Raw genomic sequence first — 26,118 nt, 5'->3', positions numbered from 1 at the left:
TACAGGCTTTGCCTATAACTTTAGTATTGATTTGCTGTTATACAGGTTCCAACTTGTCTAAATTTCATTACCTGAAGGGACAGCTTGCAATTCCCTATGCACGCATAATAAAAGCAAGATGACTACCTGTATACAGTGAGCTTTGATAGGGTACTTGCCCTGCAATATGCAGACCCAAATTCTTCATGAGTCTACAAGTTTGTTGCAAACAGTAATAACAAAGATAGTAGCATCTATTACTTACCAGCATCCGTATTATTATTTTCAACCCTGAATCTACCTATCATCACATTAGTGTCAGAAACCCTTTGTGATGCTTCCAGCTATTTGCCTCCATAACAGCTATTCACACTTCTTATTCCTAAGAAAAGAATCTCAGTGATGATCAGATAGTGGGCATCAATGGACCCAGTGCTAGAGGAATGGTTAAAGTCAGGTCTAATCCAATCACAGTAGATTCCTTGCAGCCGGTGCCTGGTATAAAGTGGGTACACAGAGACCCAATTCTGGCTGACACATAAGGGGAAGTATGCTAGGGTGCTTCTGGGAAATTATTTCTGCTCCAACACAGCCACAAATACCCCATGTGGAGTAATCCTTGGATCTTACTCCTTTTCTACCTTAAATATTGTTGTCTGAGGATACATTGCTTGATGCAATGGGAAGCCATCTTGGAATCATGAGGAGAAAGCCGAGAGACTCGCAGAGAAGCTGAACTACAGTCCTAATACAGTGCAGCTGCTGAGTTACACAGCCCCAAATCTCATGAGCTTTGGACTTCTGGCTGTATTAGGCCGATGGTTCACCCAGAATGGTTCCTAATCACAGCAGTATCAGCATACCCTGGGAACTGAACTACAAATGCAAACTGCAGACCTTACTTGCTCCAAACCTACTGAATCAAGGGCTTCCCTCATAGCTCAGTGGCAAAGAATCCACTTGCCAATGCAGGAAATGCGAGTTCCATCTCTGGGTTGGGCAGATTCCCTGGAGGAGGAAATGACAACGCATTCCAGTCCTCTTGCCTGGGAAATCCCACGGACACAGGAGCCTTGGGCCTACAGACCATGGGATGGCAAGAGTCAGACACGATTTAGCTACTAAACCACCATAGCAAGTGAATCAGAAACCCCATGTGAAGCCCATCAGCCTGTAGTTTAATAAGCCCTCTAGGTGATTCTGGTGCATCTAAAGTTTGGGAACCCCTGTGTTAGATTATCAGATGTCTCTAGCATTTCCAAAACAGGCTGGATTCCACTGGGGTTCATGTTTGAAACGTAAATTCCCCATCCTCTTCAATCAGATTTGTCAGGGGGCTTTGGAATTAGCAAGGTAATCAAGAACCCCTGGTGTTTCTTAGGACCAGAAGAGTTTGGGAAAAACAAATATAAAGCTCTTTAAGTCAGTCAGGCATGCTTACTATTGACTGCTGAAAGCATGCTAACCATCTGAGAGCCCCTGTGCTCCAGACCACAGAGGTAAATAGACACTAGCTCTCGCCTTGGTGTGTATATTGTAAAGTCCTACTTTGAAGAGCCTTTGACTTAAAGTGAGGTTTGCATTTCTGAGATGTGGGTTTCTCAACTGTCAACCTAAATTCCTGTCCTTTTATATTCAGAACCTGTTTATTGTAACTCCCCACTGCAGCTCCAGTCTGAATTCCTCACCTCTTATACATTCTTGACCTCTGCTATCTGGTGGCCCCATCAACCCCACCAGGATTTCAGAATCCCTCTCAAGTAATTACAGGCATAATCATGCATTCCTTGACTCTTAGGTGACATTCTCAGAAGCCAGATTCCTACCTACTGAACTTGAACTTGTCAATGCCCGGGAGACTGGCATGCAAGCAGGAGCAATTAGTCTGTTACAAACTAAAAATATATTTTCACTCTGCAGGAAAAAAAATATTCTGCTCAACCAAAGAGAAATAATGTAGAACTCTAAAATATTTAACATTAAATGGTCTGGAATCATCAATGCTCTTTCAGGTTGAATGGATAGTTTGCATTAAAAACTTTCTGTCCCTTGTTTACTTGGGCCAAATGCGCTAAAAAAAAAAAAAGTAAAAATCATGTTAGTGTAATGGAGTCTCCTTATGAGCAACAAATATAAGAAGTCGAAAGGGAACTTGAGGAAACTATTTAATTGCCTCCTTTCCCTTCATGACATACATGTCATTTACTTTGATCTTCTTTATTTTGCCTTTGCTACTACTGCCCCCTCACCCCGCCACACACCCCACCTCATTCACTCCAGACTCCAACTACCTTGAATTATTTCAGATTTCCCTGGACCTCTAAACTTTAGCTTACACTGTCCTTTCTTCCTAGAAAACTCTTCCGATTTTTCCTCTACCTTTTGAAATACTACTCACTGTTCAAGTTCAAGCTCAAATATCATCCCTGGGGCAAGATTAATTGGTGTCTCCCTGTTTCTATCACTTTGCCCCCTCAAATCTCTAGCAGGGCTTTTATGGTATTTGTAGTTCATCCTTCTTGAAGGGGGTGTGTATCATGAACATCTTTGTCCTACTGCTCAATAGCATCTGTCTAGCATAATGTAAATCACTTAAAAAATATTGTACTGAATTTCTCGCCAAAGTGATTTCTGGATACAAGCATTAAGCAAATAGTGACAGTTTACTTGCTTATTTTCCCAGTTTTATATAATTCTTTGCAAATAAGAGTGTAATGCATACTGTTTTACTATGTAGTGGGGCTCCCAGCTTGAGGAGCATTGTTCCAGCTTCGGTTTGAGACATTAAGGTAAATGTGGAAAATTCATGGGATGGGGACATAGGTGACTGAGACAAAGCTCCAGCTGTAGTCAGTTCTGGACTTACATATCCAGAAGTGTGTTACAGTCATCATTAAGATATTGGTGGCTCTCCAGAAACCTGTTGTAGGGAGACCAAGAAGGTCTCTTGGGAGAAGGAAGGACTAAGGAAAGAACATATTATAAACTAGGGGTTTTGCTCAGTAGGAAAGTCTCAGTAATGAGAAGAGTGGTTTTGAGAATGTCATGGTGGGGGTGGGTGCCACTTGGGTTCATCTTCTGGTTCAGTCACATCTGAGTCCTATGGCTCCAAACTAGAATGATCTGAAAGACATGGTGCCAGATGGAATCCTTTCTGCTACAGGTAATAGAAAACTCAGCACAGAATGGCTTAAACAGGAATGCACAGGCCAGGGCTGAGGACTGGGTAATTGACGAGAACAACAGCATTATCAGAACTTAGGTTCTTCCCATCTTTCCACTCTGCAATCCTTAGGGAAACTCTCTACATATTCATGAAAGGCTACTTGAGTTCCTGTTCATTCATTCATTCATTTGTTCATTCAGTAAATATTTCCCAAGCTACGAACTGTTCTTTGGTGCTTTGGACATGGTAGCAAACAAAACAGACAAGATCACTGGCTTTCCTTAAGCTTGCTGTCTCATGGTGGGAGGCAGACAATAAAACAAGCATATTAAATATGTTAATTCTGTAGTATGTTATCACTATGGGCTCAGCTGGGTGCTTTTTGTTTGAGGTCTTTTGTGTGTTTTGCAGTCAGATGGCAGCTGGAGCCAGAGTGATCTGAAGGCTCGACTGAAATGGATGCCCTGTGTAGTTTTTCCTGCTCCTATCTGGTGCCTCACATAGGACGGAGGCAACAGCTGGGGGCTTGCCATGCATTTTTGTCTTTGCATGCAGCTTCTCCATGTGGCTAGCTTAGAACTCCTAACAGCATAGCAGCCTTACAGTAGTCATACTTCTTTCACAGTAGCTCAGTTCCCCCCAAGTATTCCAAGTGACCAAGAGAGAAGCTGCAAGGCTTCTTCTGATCTAGGCTTGTATCTTGTCATGTCACTTCTGCCTTTGATCTGTAATACAAGGTCAGCCCAGGTTCAGTGTGGGAGGTTATACTGGAGGCACGATTTGTGGTGGGGGGGGGTGTCTTTGTAGAAGAATTACCATGACATGGCAAGGGGGATTGAATTGAGATGACTGGGAAGGAGGAGGTAAGGCAGGTTGCTGCTTAAAGAGGGGGGTTAATTTTCAAAGAGGTTTCTTTAAGAAGCTGAAATTTGAGCAAGACTGGAGGAAATTGCCTGAGTTACTCATATAGATAGCTCATATAGGGAAGAAGGAGGCATAGCATCCAAAAGGTCAAGAATGTCTGTTTAGTTCCCTGGGTGAGGAAAACCTTTCTCAGATGCTCCCTAACAGACCTTACTCTGTGTCAATATCTTATTGCCTGAGATCACATTAAATGTCCATGGTTAATCCTTGGCAGGGAGACTGGGACCAGTGGATCACCATGAAATAGCTCAGGGCTATCATTATTCATTCCCCAGGGTTGAGGCCCCCTTCTGTAAGCAGGGTCACCTGGAAGAAGGTAGATCCAGAACAAGCCAGGGGGAAGGGGGTGTGTGTGTGTATAGAATAGAGGGATTAGATTTGGGGAAATGGAAGTAACAGTGTCTCCACTGCACCCTGGAGATTAAACAATGCTCCTTTGAGGCCTGAGGACAACTTGTCCCACCTTCCCAGAGATCGAGCCTGACTACCAGCAGAGAACTTTTACGCTTGATGTAGCAGCAGAAAAAGCCGGAAAGGAAGCTGCAGTGACCAGGATCAGCATCTAATTTGCCCAGCAGGTAACGGGCCACTACCCATGGAGAAGGAGAGGATTTAACAGAGTACACTCAGCAGACAGGCAGCAGGTAGCATTCAGAAAGAGGAAAGGTAACTCAGGAAGGAAAATTCTATGTATTGCACAGAAATACACTGAGATACGTGATGGATGATGGAGTCAAGTCAAGGCTAACGTTAGAATTTCTAAGGGTAGTACCACAGCTCCAACCCTGTGGATAACTCTGAAGGGAAAGCTGTGCCTGAGAATTAGGAGTCCTGACTTGTTGGAAACAATTCAAAAGCCTTTTATATTTCCTAAGTGCCAGGGCTAGAGTGATCCACCCACAGATGTGAGTTTCCTATGTTACAGAAAGAAAGCACATTAAGTGGTAATTCCGTAGATATTATTGATGGAAACAGAAGTACCTATTTAGAAAGACTAAGTCAAACTGAGATAATAGAGAAATGTAAGCTATAATTCATAGGAAAGGAATGCCAATTCAGAGGAAAGGAACCTCAGTTCAGAGGGAAAAATCTGTTCACGACTCTGCCCTCATCCCTTCTTTTTCTTGTTAGTATAGGCAGCTGTTAGAAATGCTCACATTAACCTGGAAGTCTGTTCAGGTTTAACAAGGAGATGCAGATATGATGCATCAGTTTAATATAAAACCAATTAAAACAATTTCATTGCAAATATAAAAGAGCAAGAGTTATCATATCTAATCTTTGAAAGTACCTTTTCTTTTAAAGAGCTCCTTAGGAACTCAGACAGTAAAGAATCTGCCTGCAATGTGGGAGAACCTGGAGTCAATCCCTGGGTTGGGAAGATCCCCTGGAGAAGGGCATGGCAACCCACTCCAGTATTCTTGCCTGGAGAATCCCATGGACAGATGAGCCTGGTGGGCTACAGTTCACAGGGTCGCAAAGAGTCAGACATGACTGAGCAACTAACACTTTATTTTTAAGGGTAAGAATAGTCCTTCCCCCCACACATCTAGAAAGAAATGTGGTTCAATTTTATTTATTTATTTACCTGTATTTAGTGGGAACCCACTAGATGGCTAATACCATAAAATGTCATTAAGTTCTAGAAAAGAAGAAAGCCCTTTTTTACAACCCAGCAGGGCAGAAAGGATTAAATTCTTAGAGAGGAAGAACAAATGTATTAGAAAAGATACTGAATAATCAAGTTCAGAAAAGTGAAGAAGTTTAGAAAGGCTTCACAGAAATGGACAGCTATTCTAATAATAAAACTTACATTTTCATAGTATTTAATAGTTTCTGAAGCACTTTCACAGTCTTTATCTCATTGTTTCACATGGACCTTGCAAGACCGGTGGGATGTGGATAAGTAATTCCTTTTTAAAAGGTTTCAAAATATAGAATATTTAAATGGAAGGATGCATTTTTAACAATAAAATGAAAGACTGTTAGAATACAGAACATGTTTCAGGTTCTGGTTCCATTATTAACTAGTTGTGTGAACTATGACATATCATATGATGTCTGTCAAATCAAGGGTTGGCTTTCTGGACTTTCAGGACTAAAATCCTCTGAACTGATGAGTGGTAACAACTTAAGCCAGCTATCTCTCCTCAGATAAAACATTTCTGGTAGTACATTGGTCATTAAATGATATAGCATTAAAAATTATTAAACAGAAGCTTTTAAAGAATGATTACTGAAGTGCAAAGTTAAGAATATTAAAATATTCAGTAACTCAAAGTGGATATTTTTAAAACAGTGAAACACATGGACACATTCAGCTCTTTTAAAAAGTAGATTTAGCTGCTGTCCTATTGGCTAATTTATGCTTGGAGCACCTTGTTATATGGCTTTGGTTTTAGGCCCTGCTGAGAATCTTTAGATATAGATGAAGGCCTGCAGAAGCTTAGCCAAGTTGATTACAAAAGAAAGGCCCTAAATACAACTAGGCAAAAAGAATGATGGACACAGTACGAGGCAATCACTGCTATTGTGAAAGAAAAACAAAGTATGTGCAATGTTGGTAAGTGCCTAATAGCATCTCTGTGTCTGGAGGATTGCCCATTATCAACTAATTATGTGTTTTCCTCCAAAATTCTTTGCATATCATCTCCAAATCAAGGCGGGGGGGGGGGGTGGGAATCTAGTACTTCAGAAGCTATTTTAAGACCCCTGCTTCTGAACAAGATGGAGCAATAAGGACCAAATTTAACCTCTGCCTTGAAATAACAAAAATATGGACAAAATATATGTAACAATGCATTGTAAGACAATGGATATCATGCATGGAAGCACAGTGACACGTGGGAGATGGAAAATGTATGAGGTGAGCCCTAGGGCAGTCCTAGATTACTACTTTGAGAGAGTTTCCAGAGCACAGCATGGGGATAAAGAAGCCAGGAGGATCCTGGTAGACTCCCAGAGTAGAGGGGAAGGAATTGAGAGTCAGAGAAGACCAGGATAGCTAGAATTCATAGGACAGAAGGCCACAGAGGAAGAGCTGTGCAGAGAGAGAAACCGAGAGATCTACGGAGGGTCTCTCTCCAGTATTCAGCTACGCACTGACCACATATGTGTGAGGAAATGACAGGAAGCTGGGGGAAAAATCCCCAGGAAGGATTAGAAGAAACAGGGTCCAGCACTCATATATGGCAGGGGACAGTGCCTATTTCCTACCAAACATAGTGGAGGCCTTGTGATTCACAGGGCATTGGATAGTGTACACAGAACAGTCTTGTCTCAGCAATGGGGAATAATGAGCCCTAGACTGTCAATCAGTCTAATCCCACTTAATCTTAAAAGACCCCAAAGGATCAAATAACAGCACATACTTAGGAAAGGCAGAAATACAAAATAGTTTCTTATATCATATGTGAAGGGGTCTACTTCTACTTGAAGATACTCTGTGATAAGTTACTGATGTATACTATAAACCCTAAAGCAACCACTAAAATAACAAAACAGAATTACAGCTAATAAGCCAATGTAGGAGATAATGGATTCATTAATTCCAATTAATCTAAACAAAGACAGAAAAGAGGGTCAAGCAAACAAAGAATCAACGGGATCAGGCAAAAATAAATAGTTTGATGATAGGTTTATACCAAACTAGATCGATAAGCACATTATATATAAATGGTTTAAATATTCCCAATTAAAAGAGACTGTCAGATTGGAATTTCAAACAACAAAATCCAAATGTATGCTGCCTACAAGAAACACACATTAAATATAAAGACACAAATCAAGAAAGCTGGAAGTTACATCATTAGACATTAGGGAAATGCAAATTAAAACCACAATGAGATACTACTATATATCTACTGAAATGGCTAAACTGTAAAAGATTGACCATATCAAAATTTAGGGAGGATATGAAAGAATTAGAACTCTCATACACTGCTGGTGTGAATGTAAAATGGTACAGCTGCTTTGGAAAACAGTTTGGCAGTTTCTTAATAGGTTAAACACACACCTACCATATAATCTAGCTGTCTGTCTACTAGGCATTTACTCAAGAAAAATAAAAACATAAGTCCATTTAAAGACTTGTACATGAATGTTCATAGAAGCTTTATCTGTAATAGCCCCAAATTGGAAACAACCCAGAAGTCCACTAAAAGGTGAATGAACAAACAAACTGGAGTATTTTCATATAATGGAATACTACTCGGCCACAGACAGGAAAAAACTAATGATTTGTATAAGACTATGGATGAATCTCAAGATAAGTATGCCGACCAAAAGAAATGAGACCAAAACAGAGCATATACTGTATATTTTATTTATAATAAACTAGAATATACAATTTCATCTATATTTTCTACAAATTCATTGCAGTATTATTTATAATAGCTGAGACATGGGAACAACCTAAGGGGCCACTGACAGATGAACAGATAAAGAAAATGTATAATGAAATCTTGTCATTTGCGACAACATGGATGGACCTTGAGGGCATTATGTGTAAGTGAAATCAGTCAGAGAAAGATGGCAGCTGTGTGATCTCACTAATGTGTGAAATCTGAAACAAATAAAACAAAAAATAAATATCTAGATACAGAGAAGACATTGGCTTTCAGAGGTGAGGGTGGGTGAAATAAGTGAAAGGGTTCAAAAGGTACAAACTGTCTGTTGTAGAATAAGTTGTCACAGGGATGTAATGTACAGCATGACAACTACAGTTAATAATACCATATTGCATATTTGAAAGATGCTAAAAGAGTGTATTTTAGAAGTTCTCATTGCAAGAAAAGAGATTTTGTAACTAGGTATAGTAACGAAAGTTAACTGGACTAACTGTGCTGATCATTTCACAATAGATACAAATATCAAACCATTATGTTGTAGACATAAAAGGAGTATAATTATATGTCAATTACACCTGGCAGCTTAGATAGTAAAGAATTCGCCCTCTGTGTGGGAGACCTGAGTTCAATCCCCAGGTTGGGAAGATCCCCCAGAGGAGGACAGGACCACCCACTCCAGTATTCTTGCCTGGAGAATCCCCATGGACAAAGGAGCCTGGCGGGCTACAGTTCATGGGGTTGGCAGAGTTGTACTCGACTGAGCGACTAAACAGATACACCGAAACTAAAATAAAGTGGGGAAAGGAAGAAAAGCTACTCTATCTCATTTTCCTTCAAAGGTAATATTGAGTATATTCTATCTCATCAGAGCACATAGATTAGTAATTGTTGATAAAGGTCTAAAATATGAGTGAACCATGTTCACCACAGAGTGGAAGGACGCACATTTAATTTTTGATCAATTATTTTTCTTTTTGGAATTTTTGAAAATTATTTAACTTATTAAGACATGAATACTGTTTCTTCAGAAGTAATAGTTTTGTTTCCTAATATACCCCCTGTGGTATAACTATCCACTTGGTTTTCAACAGCATTTTTGCTTAACTTCATGCATTCAGCAATTTAAAAAATATTTTACTGAATGCTTACTATGTAACAGATACTACCTGCCAATTATCAGTAGATATGGTAGTTAGGGCCTCTGCCCTCATGGAGCTGACATTCAAACTGGTGCAGATAAACTTTTAATAAACACATAGCTCTAGATTTTCCTAAGTACTCTGAAGTAAGGAAACCGAATGCTGCCTGAGATAATGATAGGAAATCCTCTTTTGATGTGACTTAATTATATATTAACTCTGCAGTCCATTACTTCAAATGATTCCTAGTAATTACATTTACATACTGGAATTTTTCTATTCTGCTTTTAGTTTGTTAGTTCTAAGCTTCAGGCCATTCAGAATAAAAGCTGCAGATGAATAGCAAAGTCACTTAGCTAACCTGTTTTCATCCTTTAGGTTTCAGCTGGAAGGCCACTTTCTCTGGGAAGTCTTCCTGATCAGCCTTTCCTGCTGCCCACCCTCACCACAATACACAACACACAATACATGCACAGACACACACAAGGCTAGGTTCTCACTATATGCCCTACATTTTCTCTTATCACGTTCATAACAATTTGTAATTATTATTAATATATGGGAACTTCTAAAATGTCTATCTTTCCAAGAAACTACAATCCCCATTAGGGCAGAGACTTCTTACTATTTCCATGACTGCACCCCTACTATATAGCACAGAGTCTGGCACAGCGTAGGGACTAGAAAAATATTTCTTAAATGGAAACTATGTATTGAATGAAAGTGTATTTCAGCTCACTTCAGGAAGAACTTGATGATTAAGTACTCCTGGCTCTCCGAATGAGATTGTCCTTTTTTGTCTGAATGATTCCACCTCCATGCTCAACAGGCTACGCCTGAGATGGTGGTCTGAGATTCACCAACTCATCCTACTTTACATCTGCATTTCCTAAATTCTTAATGCAGGTGCTTCCTGACAAATTAATAAACATTAGGAGGAAGTTATACTTTCTGCTTCAAGGTTTGGATTGTAAAAGAAGAGGAAATACTGTCATGTCTAACTTTAGAGCAAAGAAGTGATACTGCATAGATCGTTGTTCTGAGAGACCCCCCAGCCAGGCTGCTGCTGCTGCTGCTAAGTCGCTTCAGTCATGTCCGACTCTGTGTGACCCCATAGACGGCAGCCCACCAGGCTCCCCCATCCCTGGGATTCTCCAGGCAAGAACACTGCCTGAGTTCAAATCCTGGTTCTCTCACTTACCAGCTGTGTGACCTCAGGCAGGCAAGCTAATCTTTTGGTTTCTCAATCTCCTCACTTATAAAACGAGGATAAAAGTAATATCTACCTTAAAGGGTGATTGTGAGGTTTCAAAGCATGAATACAATCCATGATCAATTTCAGCAATGCATAACACTGACTAAAATAAATTCTTCTCAAAATCTATATAGGGTGCAATGGCACTGTCCCCAAAAGCATGACCTTGTGTCAAAAGAAAACCACCTGTATTTCTATATTTTCTAATTTATATTTTTCAACCACATCTCTACCTCTGAGATTAATGACTATATTAACTGAAGGGAGAACTGTCATAATGCTGATGATTTTAAGGACATTACAGAATTGGTAAGAATCGAGAAATCTTAAGATGGCCTATATTAATTTAAAATGCCCTTTGTGGTACTGACCTTTACAAATAGCATTTCTGAATTTCATCAGCCAGCTTCCAGTCCTACTTACAGAGTTGGCTTTAACATGCAGCTTTTCATATGTTCTGAATGGGGGTTATTTCTAGAGGAATGTGGAGGGAAGAAGGAGAGGGGGCGTCTCTCTGGTGGAAATGTGAAAACAGCAGCTCTTTGAATGTTGTGCATGACGTAGCCTGGGAAATGTGAGCAGCTGCTGGCGGAGTGGGGGGGTGGGGAGTTCACACACAGCGGGAGACTGAGAAAAGCAAAGATGCAAACCACCAGGGCAAACAAATGCAGAAGAATGGCTGGGGCGAGGTCAGGCTGCAGTGAGCAAAGGGAGGTCAGCCTGGAGGGAGAAGGACACTTAGAAGAAAAATGAAAAACGCAGTGAGAGTTGTGAGCCAAGGGCAAATGTCAGCTGTACGCTGAGGGAGAAGGAAAAGAGAATATGAGCACTGGGGCAATTTTAAGTACTCGTCATTATATGTATATTTCTGGGGGGAAATTAAAGAGATCGAGAAGCTAAGAGAAATACATACATGCATACAGACATAAAAGTGCTGTTTGAACACATCTAACAGGAGCCCAGTCCATCTTTGAAAACAATAATGAAACAGTTATCTGTATTGCCATAGTAGCTGGCTTCAGAACTAGCAAAAAGTGTTCCTTATGAAAACAAATCAGAAAGTAAGTGGTCCAGAAAGATCAAGCATTCAGGTAACCAAACCAGTATCTTATGATGATTTGGGTTCACTTTATACTCTCTCTAAACAATGAATATGCCTTGCATCCTCTCTAACTGATAAATATCTCTTTGGCTCCTACTGGCTGCATTCTCATTTGGTACCTCATAAAACTGTTTTGGTCACACTCCCGACCTCACTCATTTTTCTCCCTATAGTCTGCACATTCTGGTGGCTTTTGACAAAATTCAGTATGCCTCTGAAAACTAGATTCTTCTTTGGGGTAATGGAGGATGGACTCTGGAACATCTGGTCTATGTTACTTTCAGGGTTACCTGGGCAACTTCAGTATCATTCCTCTCGACTAAAGTACAATTAGCTGTAAACACACTGTAAGCCACACTGACTGAGGAAAATGTACATAAGCTTGACACTGCCCTTTGCCCTGAGTGTGTTTTAAGGGCTGCAACTAGGCTGGACATTCAGATCTATACATTCTTTTAAATATTTAAAGAACATTGTTCACTTCCTCTTTTTTAAACAGAGATGAGGTTCAGCATAAATGATTGTTCTTTCTTTACCAAAAAAGATATTTTCCTTGAACCTAATTGTCCTTTTTGTCATAGGTCAATCTATTCCTAATGTCAACAAATCCTTCTGTGATCTAACCTTTTCTAAAACAAACACATTCCTCTTTTCCCTTTGTTCTTTCCATTTCCTTTATCCTCCACTTAAACAAAAACAAAAACAAAAACTTCTGTCCATGGGCACATCAAACTTGATGTTCTAGTTGAAATCTTTTTATAGAAGCTACCTACAGTTTAGAATGTATTTGAATAATTTTTCCCACAGTATTTTTGGATAGTGGCTTTCAGTCTTTCAATCCTGTGGATCCCTTATTAACTTTCCAAGAATTAGAAGATTCCCCACATGATTAAAGTACTATTTAATATCTGTTAATTCTGAAAAAGTGATCAGCTGATAAAAATCAGTATGAGTTTAATAACACAATTGCAGTTACTAATTTATGAAAAATGCTGGTATATGGGTCAAACCAGTCAGTCCTAAAGGAAATCAACCCTGAATATTCATTGGAAGGGCTGATGCTGAAGCTCCAATACTTTGGCCACATGATACGAAGAGCCAACTCACTGGAAAAGACCGATGCTGGGAAAGGTTGAAGGCAGGAGGAGAAGGAGGCGACAGAGGACCAGATGGTTGGATGGTCTCACTGACTCAATGGACATGAGTTTGAGCAAACTCCAGGAAATAGTGAAGGACAGGGAAGACTGGTGTGCTGCAGTCCATGGGGTCACAAAGAGTGGGACACAACTCAGTGACTGAATAACAATTGGTACATGGGCAAGACAATTGTGTGCTGAAACTACAGATGGTGCTTCATGCAAAACTATATTTCCACACCTCTCTATAAAACTCTGTGACCCACAGTTTGAGGATGAATTTTACAGGTGGTCACAGATCAACAGCATCTCCTGGGAGCTTGACAGAAATGCAGAATCATAGGCTCCAGCCAATACCTACTGAGTTTTGAGGGGTGTTTTAACAAGCTCTGCAGGTGACATTTATCCATGCTAGGTTTTGAGAACTACTTTCTAGACCAGTACCATCCAACAGAAATAAAACAAGAGTTGCATACACTATTTACAATTTTCTAGTAGACACATTAAAAAAGTAAAAAAAGAAACAAACACTGTCAGTTTTTCACTGGAAGCTACAGACTCACTGTGTTCATTTTTAAGAGAAATGCCTAACTTCAAACAATTAAAAAATGAGAAATGTGTGAAATTAATTATAGGATATATTTTACTTAACCAAGTACATCAAATATTATCACTTCAGCATATAATCAGTATAAAAACATTAATGAGATACATTCTTTTTTTGGTACAAAGTCTTTCAACACACCTCAATTTGGACTGGCTACATTCAAGGGCTTAGTATCCACGTGTAGCTATCAGAGTGGAAAGCACAGTGCTAGATCATATGTCATGAAATACAGTAACTCTAACTTATTTACATTATGTTTATTATATTTATCCATATTCATAGTTTTGGATTTATAAATTCATATGGTGTTACCAGGAATCTACTAAGTTTCCCTTTACCCTCTTCTCTCTGTCTCAAAGACAAGTCAAGTGCTTGGGTCTCCATGTTTCTGTAGCACTGTAACACTCCTCTAATATAGAATTTTCTGTATGACATTATACTTATTTCCCACAGTCTAACCCCACAGTCATATATATATACATACACACACACATATATATATGCTGCTACTGCTGCTGCTAAGTTGCTTCAGTCGTGTCTGACTCTGTGCTACCCCATAGACGGCAGCCCACCAGGTTCTGCCCTCCCTGGGATTCTCTAGGCAAGAACACTGGAGTGGGTTGCCATTTCCTTCTCCAGTGCATGAAAGTGAAAAGTGAAAGTAAAGTCGCTCAGTCATGTCTGACTCTTTGTGACCCCATGGACTGCAGCCTACCAGGCTCCTCTGCCCATGAGATATTCCAGGCAAGAGTACTGGAGTGGGGTGCCATTGCCTTCTCCAATACACACACACACACACACACACACACACACACACATATATGACTTGTGCAAGGTACCATGAAATGTTTTTTATTGGAGAATCCCATGGAGATAGGAGCCTGGTGGGCTACAGTCCATAGTGTCACAAAGAGTTGGATATGACTGCAGCAACTAAGCACACACACACACACACATATATATATATGTGTGTGTGTGTGTGTGTATAATTATTTAAAAAATCTTTTAAACTCAGCTGTACTCAGCAAGTGCTTAATATAGAATAACATTTCTTAAAGCATGAGCTCTGGGTTAGCAGCATCAGCCTCACTTGGGAGCTAGTTAGAACTGCAGAATCTCAGGCCCCATCCCCGACCTACTGAATCAGAAACTCCCCAAGTGGAGCCCATCCACAGCAGTCACACAGTGATCTGTGTTTTAGTAAGTCTTCTGGTGTCATGAACATTTTAGAACCACTGATGCAGGAAAACATTTCCTTTGAGAATGGCCGCAGATGAATCATTTTCTTCTGAGTTCTGTGATATAACCACAAGGAGATTCATTTCTGGTCTTGTTAAAGAAAAAGTCCAGGAAAGGCATACAAAGCAGATATTGGTAGACCAACCCTCAGTGGGTAAAAAAAAAAAAAAGTGTTAGTTGCTCAGTCATGTCCAACTCTTTGTGACTCCATAGACTGTAGCCTGCCAGGCTCCTCAGTCCATGGGATTCTCCAGGCAAGAATACTGGAGTGGGCTGCCATTTCCTTTTCCAGGGGGTCTTCCCAACCTAGGGATCAAACCCGGGTCTCCTGCATTGCAGGGAGATTCTTTATTGTCTGAGCCACCAGGGAAGCCCTCAGTTGGTAATGGGTCCACATTATTTCTAAGAGGAATCTGCCCAGGTCACCTACACTGCCTACCTAGAAGGGGCCCCATAAAGCACAACACAAAATGATTAGTACAAGATCCTTAAAAAAAAAAAAAAAGAACATGAGGAAAATGTTCAAAATCCATCAATGCATTTAAAGGATCAAATCATGTGCTCAATAATGAAAAGGACAGAGAGAGAGAGAGAGATAGCCTGCTTCAAAAACCTCTCCCACCCAAGTAAAGAACATAAACTGCTCTGTTGGAATTTTTAATTAAAATTTTTATTTAGTTTTTTTTAAATGAAGCCATGAAAATATTTCTGTTGCCCAGCTAAATATGGTTCCTTCCATGAATCTTGCTAATCTGATTACGGAGATCAAACCTGCAGTCAGAAACTATTGCAGAATTTGTAAATAGATCTGAAAAGGTACTACTTTTATAGTATTAGTGTCACAATAGCATATATATATATTTTGTTGTTGTTGTTGTTGTTGTTTATGAGATGGAGAAAGGGAGGCAGGGTGGGACATTATGGAAGTAATGAAAGAAAATTTATCTATAAGACTTTGCTTAAGTTGGCACAAGTGGTGAAAAGAGTTTTGGTCACGATGTCCTTGAACCACATACGACAATGACAATGTCTGCTTGGTACACAGTAGCTGCTTAATCAGTGCCAACTCAACAAAAGAAGCAAAGAATGAAAGAAGGAACAGAGTGTATAGAAGATGAGGGTCTAGATCCCCGTGATATCAAGTTACCGCAAAGATTTGAAGCTAGAGTACAAAACTGTCCATATGACTTTGGAAAACTTTTAGGAAACCTTTAAAAACATACATAATTCATGATGCTGTCCTTAAACATATTTAAAGAATGTCACGCAGAGAAATGTCTTCATATTTAATATTTTTCAAGTGATTACATTTCATACATCCTACAGTCAACAAAGCATTTACTCTTTATATTAAAGTGTATTTTCAGCTTTTGTTGCTATTCATGGGTTTACTCATGAGGGTGAGAAATGGGTAGAATGTTCCCTAGTAGTGCTTTCTTATAGAATATTCCCTCTCATACTTTCTTATAGAATATTCCCTATAGTACTTGTGTTTGGTGACTAAAGAGCACAACTTCAGCACTAAAAGTATGTGCACTGCTTCGAAATTAGAAGGGTTTATCATCAGTTTAATTTTCTTCCCATTTGGTTTCAATACTCATTTCTCCGGGATCAGATATTAACACTAGTTCCACTTTAAAGGCTAACTCATTAAATTCACTTTTGGTTGCTTTCAGTACAATTGCTGAGTTCTAAAGACAATGAGAAATATAATGCTTTATAATTTTATATTTGAAATGACAGGTGTGATTTTAAGGGGTACACTGAACTGGGGCTCATTAATCCATTGGTTTGCAAAGGAAGCTTTCAAAGTTAATATCCCTGAGGATCATTTAAAAAAGAGGGGAAGCATGAAAAAAAAAAGTGAAATATTGTGTTGCCCAAAAGAGCTCTAAAGTATGACTTTGTTAAGTCCACTGTGAGACAAGGCAACAAAAAGAGTAGGCAGTTGCAGCTCAGATCTGATTTAGATTGTGATTGCCGCTTAAAAGCTGTGTGACTGTAAATGTGTCACTTACCATCTCTAAGTCTCAATTTCCTTACTTGTACAAGGACACAATGATATTACGTAATCATAATACATAATCATTACGTTTTGAGGATTAAGTGAAACAATGTACATGAAAACTTTTTGCTATCACAAGGAATAACGGATTCCTTTGCCAAAAACACATCATCCAATGGTATTATAGAAACATCCACACCAACGTGCCCACTCTAAGGGAGAAAACAGGATTTTATTCCCACAGAGTTTCAAATGGGCAAAGCAATGGCTTTATACTTCTATTTGTGGATTCAATATAAATCCAGAACTCCCTATACATTCTATTTCTATGTACAGATATTCTGTGACTGGGTCTTACCCTGCTGTTGATGTTCAGATCTATATGGTTTATCTGTTTCTAACATTTTGAGAGATATTACATATAGCTAGAAAACCAGCATGACTTTTCTTTTTTTTTTTTTTTTTTATTTTTTATTTTTTTGACTTTTCTTTAAAGTAAAAATTAACGGCCCATATAAGAAACCCAGGACGGATTTCCCAGGTAGTTTGATAAGAATCCGCCTACCAATGCAAGGGATATGGGTTCGATCCTTGGTCCCAGAAGATTCCACATGCTGAAGAGCAACTAAACCACAATGAGTGAGCCTGTGTGCCACACTTACTGAATCCTTGAGCTTTCCTGGTGGCTCAGACAGTAAAGAAAATGCCTGCAATGAGGAAGACTTGGCTTCGATCCCTGGGTTGGAAGATCTCCTGGAGAAGGGAATGGCTACCCACTCCAGTATTCTGGCCTGGCCTGGAGAATTGCATGGACAGAGAAGCCTGGCAGGTTACAGTCCATGGGGTCACAAAGAGTTGGACACGACTGGCTGACTTTCACTTTTCTGCATCCCAGAGACTGTGCTCCACAAGAGAAGCCACCGCAATAAGTCTGAACACCACAACTAGAGAGTAGCCTCCATTTGCTGCAACTAGAGAAAAGCCCGCACACAGCAAGACGACACAGCACAGCCTTCCCAACCGCCCCAAAGGCAAACCCAGGATATTCTGATATCAAGTACCTATAGCCTGGTAGTATGTCATTCCACTTCTTCATTTATACTATTTGCTCAAATGTAAGACTCTTTTTCTTAGACTTATAGCTACCCTCCCACTACCCCAATTCTCCATTCTTGCTTTTTCTTTGTCTTAACAAATCCAGAAGCAAAGATGAACTCTCACTTTTATCATGATTTTAGTTGACTGACACAGCACTGCAAGTGAATGAATTAATGTGATGTCACAATAATGGTGGGCTTACACTCCCCTCCACAGAAGCTGGGTAATCCTTTAGTCTCCCACACATTCTTCTAAATGAACAATGTTCTCGATAGGTTGTATGAGTTGCTCTTCCAGTAATGGGGATAGAGTTGTTTGATGTGAACCTCATTTCTTGCTTTGTTCATTTTCTGAACAAGTACATTTATAATATAGCAGAGTGGTTAGCTTCTGGTCAGAGAAAAGAATGGAATCAAGTTGACTCAGCTATGTGCAACTCAAAACTTTGAATTTATCACCTTTCTGCTAAAAAAACACCTAAGTCTACTCTTAAGGTCACACTGAAAAAATAGCAACATGTGGAATGTGCCACAATAAGAGCATATACCAAAAACTGAACCACTTACTGTGAGAAGGCTGTCTATAAGGGTGTTTGGGAATGAGGGTTTTAAAAGCTAGAATTATACTGATGGAGGAATATAATTCCAGTCAGTCACATTTGTATTATGAAAAGGAAGCAAATTCACTGATTCTAAACTAAATTCCAACATTATGTGAATCTCTCCCAGATATGCACATACAGAATCAGGACTGAACATACTGTGACCTAAGACAAAATGCATTATCTAGTTTTACAAATGTGGAAATAGAAGCTTTGAGGGGTCAAATGGCTTTCCCAAGATACTATGGTCAAATAATAGCTGAGCTTCAGTTTGCAGTTAGGTGTTCTATCATTCACTCCTACAGTTTTTTTTTACTACAACACCCTATCTTCTTTATGTACATTCCTAGATTTATAACCAAGTCCCTTATTCATTTTAAAGAATGGATAAAATCAAACTGTTACTATTTTCTCATATTTTATATTTAAATAAATAGTACAACTATGATGGATCACTCACACTGATTTTTTAAACTTTCTTTTCCTATCAGTCATAATATTTTTATCTCATTTGTAAAATTACATGCCATTTTCACAAATTTATATCACATTCTGAAAGCAAATGTGGCATTTAGCTCTCTAAAAGTAATTTTAAGATAATGGTTCAAGAGTGCTTGAAAGGAACAAATGCGACCATTGGTTTTCCTTGGACATTTATTACTTTTGTTATTTATATTTAAAATGAAAAAAATATACTAAGGATGAAACTGATAAAATTTTAATAGTATGTAACCACTATGGAGCAAATAGACATAGAAATGCATATACTCTCTTAACTATATTGTCTGGCTTTAATCAATGCCTCTTATAACAATCTATCATACACATATTTCAAGACTATCATCACAACAAAAATTAAATTATATGAGATCTCGAGAGGTCCTGTTTTTATTAAAGATCTAACAATTCTTCAACAGGACTTTCAATCATACTGCTAAATGGACTGCACATAGGAAAAGTAATCTGGTTTATCTTTTTTTTTTTTCTTACTAAAACACTGAAAGCAAATATTTTTAAACCCAGTTTCCTCTTTCCTCTCTGTCTCCAGGAGCATACTTTGTGCATCTTATGAAACTGGAAAAAGAGAAGAAACAATTCTTTAATTCTATAATCAAACCAGTTGAAGGGGTGGGGGTTTAGTGGTAGCCTCCATGAAGGGAAAGTGTGGACACACCTCTTTCACCATTCCATTGTCTGAGTTCTTACTATGAGCCAGGTACTGTACCAATAACTCTACAACAATTAGTCCCTTCAATTTTACAGCAAGTATCTGGAGATGAGGAAATGGACAAGCAAAGAGGTCAAGTGACTTAAAGGAAGTCTGATTCCAAAACCTGTATGCTATAATAATAACAATTATAATTGTAGTAACACCAAGAACTAGAATTCACAGTGTTTTTTTACTATGTAGCTAATACTGTACTAAGCACGTCTCATGTATTTTGACTTAATCATCCTAACAAAAGACCAATATTTTAGGAACATTTAACATTCCCGTTTTCTTCAGATAAAACACTGAGACACAGAAAAGTTAATTTGCCAAAGGTCCCATAGCCGGTAAGCATGACCTTGAGCACACTTTCATATTTACTATGAAAAACTTCCATGAGTCAGTTTGTGGTAGGATATCCTTTCTTTACCTGAGGATCAATTCTCCTAACGTGTAGTGGTTCTTTTTAGAAAAAAAAAATTATTGAAATGTAAAAATAAAAAATAAAAAAACATAAAAGATTTAGAATGTGTCCTACCATTAACTTTTGTTTTAAATTAGGATTCCAAAAGGAAAGCCATTTTAAGAATCCAAGTTATGACAGTACAAAGTAATGGCATGCCATTAAAGCATGATTCAGTATTATCTTCCATGTTAATTGCAAGATATAGCAAAGTCTAACTTTAAGCCATTTAAAAATTAATATCAATATGCTTGAAAAAATGAAATAATAAATTATTAAATAATATAAAATATCATACACTCACAAACTATCATGAGTATCATATGAAGAAATTACTTGCATTGTTCCTTACAAACAAGCTTTATCTGTATCTTGTCTTATTGAGAGAAGAAACTGCAATGTTTATAATGTGCCTACCTGAAGAAGCTTCCATCTGGTGTTCAGGTCTTCCAAAGTGCTGAGATTATATGGTGACAGCTGAATGCCCAACGTGGTGAGCTGGCGAGCAAGGTCATTGACGTGGCTTACATTCTCTTTGAGAGGTGCAATTTCTCCTCGAAGTGCCTGTATGAAATAATCAAGGGCAAAATGGAAGATGAGACTATTTAAAGCAAAATAAAACAAAAACAGACACATGGAAACTACATGGTGTCGTATTCTGTTTGGGATGTCAGTAACATTTGCCCTTTTCTAGTGGTATTATAAGAGTGGACATTTGTTAATGGCTAGCTAACTAATGTTTGGAGAAGGGAATGGCAACTCACTGCAGTATTCTTGCCTAGAGAATCCCATTGACAGAGGAGCCTGATGGGCTACAGTCCACGGGGTCGCAAAGAATTGGACATGACTTAGCGACTAAACAACGAATGTCTACTGAGTACTTGTTATGTGCCTAATTCTTTGAAGAGCTCTGTCCAAACATCATCTGATTTTATTCCTACACAATAACCCTATGAGGTTGGGTAGTTGGAGAATTATCATTTTACACACAAGAAAAAAAAAATCACAGAGGTTAAACTTTGCCTGAGGCTCCATGGGTCAAAACTGAGGAACCTGGGATACATAGTCAGATTTGTCTGCCTCTAGAGTGCACATGCTTAATAATCACATTAGATCCCTTTCTGAAGAAATTCTGCATTGGCAAAGTAACGGGAAGAATACAATGCTGCTAGATTCTCAATTCTACTTATCTCACAACCAAAAGTGGGTGCTTTTTTTTTTAACAGTAAAAGATGTACTCAGTCATGACATATTACATGCATACTTTGTACCAACTGCATAAATAAATCATTTCAATTAGAGATGAGGGTATTTTGTCAAATCCTAAGCCTGAGTTCCTGATCTCCTAGTATCTTAGTCCTTGCAGCAATGACTGAAGAAGGCTCCCATGAGGCTTCTCAGCTGTCTCTGGAGCACCGGAGCAGGATTCGATGATGCCATGCATCATGACAATGGCATCATGACAATCTGTTGAGCAGAAGCAGCCTATGCAGATACTGGGTTGATATGATTATGCATATTCTCTTCTCCATTGAGAGGACATTTATGGATCTTTAATGTGATGCATGAGGTCCCAATGTTCTAATGAGCAATTTCTAAGGGACAAATTCCCTCACTTAGGAGAATAGTTTGTGTAATGAAATCTCTGTGCACAAGGACAGCATCACTTCTTGGCTATACGTGCTACTATGATTTGCTTGATCTGTGCAGGTGTTATTTTTCTGGTTCAATATGCTACTGGAGATCAGTAGAGAAATAACTCCAGAAAGAATGAAGGGATGGAGCCAAAGCAAAAACAACACCCAGCTGTGGATGTGACTGGTGATAGAAGCAAGGTCTGATGCTATAAAGAGCAACATTGCATAGGAACCTGGAATGTCAGGTCCATGAATCAAGGCAAATTGGAAGGAGTCAAATAGGAGATGGCAAGAGTGAACATCGACATTCTAGGAATCAGCAAACTAAGATGGACTGGAATGGGTGAATTTAACTCAGATGACCATTATATCTACTTTTGTGGGCAGGAATCCCTTAGAAGAAATGGGGTAGCCATCATAGTCAACAGAACAGTCTGAAATGCAGTACTTGGATCCAATCTCAAAAATGACAGAATGATCTCTGTTCATTTCCAAGGCAAACCATTCAATATCACGGTAATCCAAGTCTATGCCCCAACCAGTAATGCTGAAGAAGCTGAAGTTGAACAGTTCTATGAAGACCTACAAGACCTTCTAGAACTAACACCCAAAAAAGATGTCCTTCTCATCATAGGGGACTGGAATGCAAAAGTAGGAAGTCAAGAAACACCTGGAGTAACAGGCAAATTTGGCCATGGAGTACAGAATGAAGCAGGCAAAGGCTAATAGAGTTTTGCCAGGAGAACGCACTGGTCATAGCAAACACCCTCTTCCAGCAACACAAGAGAAGACTCTACACATGGACATTACCAGATGGTCAACACCGAAATTAGATTGATTATATTCTTTGCAGCCAAAGATGGAGAAGCTCTATACAGTCAGCAAAAACAAGACCAGGAGCTGACTGTGGCTCAGATCATGAACTCCTTATTGCCAGATTCAGACTTAAATTGAAAAACAGTGGGGAAAACCACTAGACCATTTAGGTATGACCTAAATCAAATCCCTTATGATTATACAGTGGAAGTGAGAAATAGATTTAAGGGACTAGATCTGATAAGACTGCCTGATGAACTATGGACAGAGGTTCGTGACATTGTACAGGAGACAGGAGTCAAGATCATCCCCAAGAAAAAGAAATGGAAAAAAGAAAAATGGCTGTCTGAGGAGGCCTTACAAATAGCTGTGAAAAGAACAGAAGTGAAAAGCAAAAGAGAAAAGGAACGATAAACCCATTTGAATGCAGAGTTCCAAAGAAGAGCAAGGAGAGATAAGAAAGCCTTCCTTGGTGATCAATGCAAAGAAATAGAGGAAAACAATAGAATGGGAAAGACTAGATCTCTTCAAGAAAATTAGAGATACCAAGGGAACATTTCATGCAAAGATGGGCTCAATAAAGGACAGAAATGGTATGGACCTAACAGAAGTAGAACATATTAAGAAGCGGTGGCAAGAATACACAGAAGAACTGTACAAAAAGGATCTTCATGACCCAGATAATGACAATGGTATGATCACTCACCTAGAGCCAGACATCCTGGAATGTGAAGTCAAGTGGGCCTTAGGAAGCATCACTACAAACAAAGCTAGTGGAGGTGATGGAATTCCAGTTGAACTATTTCAAATTCTAAAAGATGATGCTGTGAAAGTGCTGCACTCAATATGCCAGCAAATTTGGAAAACTCAGCAGTGGCCACAGGACTGGAAAAGGTCAGTTTTCATTCCAATCCCAAAGAAAGGCAATGCCAAAGAATGCTCAAACTACCACACAATTGCACTGATTTCATATGCTAGTAAAGTAATGCTCAAAATTCTCCAAGCCAGGCTTCAGCAATACATGAACCGTGAACTTCCAGATGTTCAAGCTGGTTTTAGAAAAGGCCAGAGACCAAATTGCCAACATCCACTGGATCACTGTAAAAGCAAGAGAGTTCCAGAAAAACATCTATTTCTGCTTTATTGACTATGCCAAAGCCTTTGACTGTGTGGATCACAATAATCTGTGGAAAATTCTGAGAGAGATGGGAATACCAGACCACCTGACCTGCCTCTTGAGAAACCTATATGCAGGTCAAGAAGCAACAGTTAGAACTGGACATGGACCAACAGACTGGTTCCAAATAGGCAAAGGAGTCCGTCAAGGCTGTATATTGTTACCCTGCTTATTTAACTTTTATGCAGAGTACATCATGAGAAATGCTGGGCTAGAAGAAGCACAAACTGGAATCAAGATTGCTGGGAGAAATATCAATAACTTCAGATATGCAGATGATACCACCCTTATGGCAGAAAGTGAAGAAGAACTAAAGAGCCTCTTGATGAAAGTGAAAGAGGAGAGTGAAAATGTTGGCTTAAAGATCAACATTCAGAAAACGAAGATCATGGCATCCGGTCCCATCACTTCATGGCAAATAGATGGGGAAACAGTGGAAACAGTGGCTGAGTTTATTTTGGGGGCTTCCAAAATCTCTGCAGATGGTGATTGCAGCCATGAAATTAAAAGATGCTTACTCTTTTGAAGGAAAGTTATGACCAACCTAGACAGCATATTAAAAAGCAGAGACATTTCTTTGTCAACCAAGGTCTGTCTAGTCAAGGATATCGTTTTTCCAGTGGTCATGTATGGATGTGAGATTTGGACTATAAAGAAAGCTCAGCACCAAAAAATTGATGCTTTTCAACTGTGGTGTTGAAGAAGACTCTTGAGAATCCCTTGGACTGCAAGGTGATCCAACCAGTCCATCCTAAAGGAGATCAGTCCTGGGTATTCATTGGAAGGACTGATGTTGAAGCCGAAACTCCAATACTTTGGCCACCTCATGTGAAGGGTTGACTCATTTGAAAAGACCCTGATTGAGGGCAGGAGGAGAAGGGGATGACAGAGGATGAGACGGTTGGATGGCATCACTGACTCAATGGACATGAGTCTGGATAGACTCTGAATTGGTGATGGACAGGGAGGCCTGGCGTGCTGCGTTTCATGGGGTCACAAAGAGTCGGACACGACTGAGCGACTGCACTGAACTGAGTACTGATAAAAGCACTGTTTACACGGACTTCATCTATAACCTTCCAGTTCCTTCTGACTCCAAATGGAAGAAACCCGTGTGTACATTCGAAATAAGAATGGGATTATCCAAATCCAAGTGACTATTTCATCACTAAAATGTGGCATTATATGGAGCCTGCTGCTGCTGCTAAGTTGCTTCAGTCGTGTCTGACTCTGTGCGACCCCATAGACAGCAGCCCACTAGGCTCCTCTGCCCCTGGGATTCTCATAGTTCGTAGATAATATGATATTTTGACACATCACTCTGTTGAACTTACAGTTTTGGAAAAGTGGCCATTAAAAATATATTAAAGAATCATGGGGTTCCTTCTGGGAATGAAAAAACATTCTGGAGTTAGACAGTGGTAATGGTGGCATGGCTTTGTGAATATACTATACACCACTGAATCATACATTTTAAAACTATGAATTTTATGGTATGTGAATTATATATAAAAAAATACAAAGAAAAATGGACAGAAACCTGTCTGACTGACCATGTAGTTACAAAAATTATATCTGATATTTTCATCTTTATTTAATTTCACATCAGTGGAATATCTAGGAATCATTCTGAAATGAAGAAAGTTGTTATAGGAATTGATAGCAAATATTATATTATTTTCTCATAAATACATACATAAAAGAATCACAATAAATGCCCATGGAGAGAGGTGGTTAAACTCCATAAATGTGAATTCATATCTCTGAAAAGAAATGATTCATAATCACTTTGCTTGGCATAATAGAAAGGTTAGAAATCAGATTTCTTAAATGTCAGTGGGGAAACCTGGACAAAGACAATGTTAATAAAAATGGAGCCATTGTCTTCTGGATAATAACATGCACTTCTAGTAACCACAAGTAAATATCACTTGAGTGGGAATCATAAAGAGGAATCATTGCAGAGATGGCAGGAGAGCCAGGCAGAATCTGACAACAGTGCAGATTAACCCCATACACTCATCACCACCTTCACTCGTTGAGCATCCATCTCACTTCAGTCATATCTAGATTCAGCTCCCCTTGGATTACATGATCTACATGGCCAAGGGTCTCTTAGCGTATTTTGATTTTCACTTGCTTCCTCAAAGTCCTGAACACAGATTTTCTTTTAATTGAAATACAATTGCTTTAAAATGTTGTGTTAGTTTCTGCT

At 39.1% G+C, this 26,118-nt stretch overlaps 1 protein-coding gene across 8 annotated transcripts in view; it reads right to left on the bottom strand.

Annotated features, from left to right (window-relative positions):
* The window catches only part of DMD (dystrophin), a 2,254,125-nt gene that overhangs the window by 325,051 nt on the left and 1,902,956 nt on the right, over window positions 1-26,118 (bottom strand). For all 8 annotated transcript variants that reach the window (XM_040266338.1, XM_040266336.1, XM_040266334.1 and 5 more), the window contains one exon: window positions 20,691-20,837. In XM_040266338.1, coding sequence (XP_040122272.1) covers window positions 20,691-20,837 — 147 coding nt within the window. The remainder of the gene's footprint in view (window positions 1-20,690; window positions 20,838-26,118) is intronic.

This window comes from Oryx dammah, unplaced genomic scaffold (assembly GCF_014754425.2).
Source record: "Oryx dammah isolate SB20612 unplaced genomic scaffold, SCBI_Odam_1.1 HiC_scaffold_23, whole genome shotgun sequence".
Classification (NCBI taxonomy): domain Eukaryota; kingdom Metazoa; phylum Chordata; class Mammalia; order Artiodactyla; family Bovidae; genus Oryx; species Oryx dammah.
The sequence above is the reverse complement of the archived record's forward strand: the minus strand, read 5'-3'. Positions and strand labels throughout refer to the sequence as shown.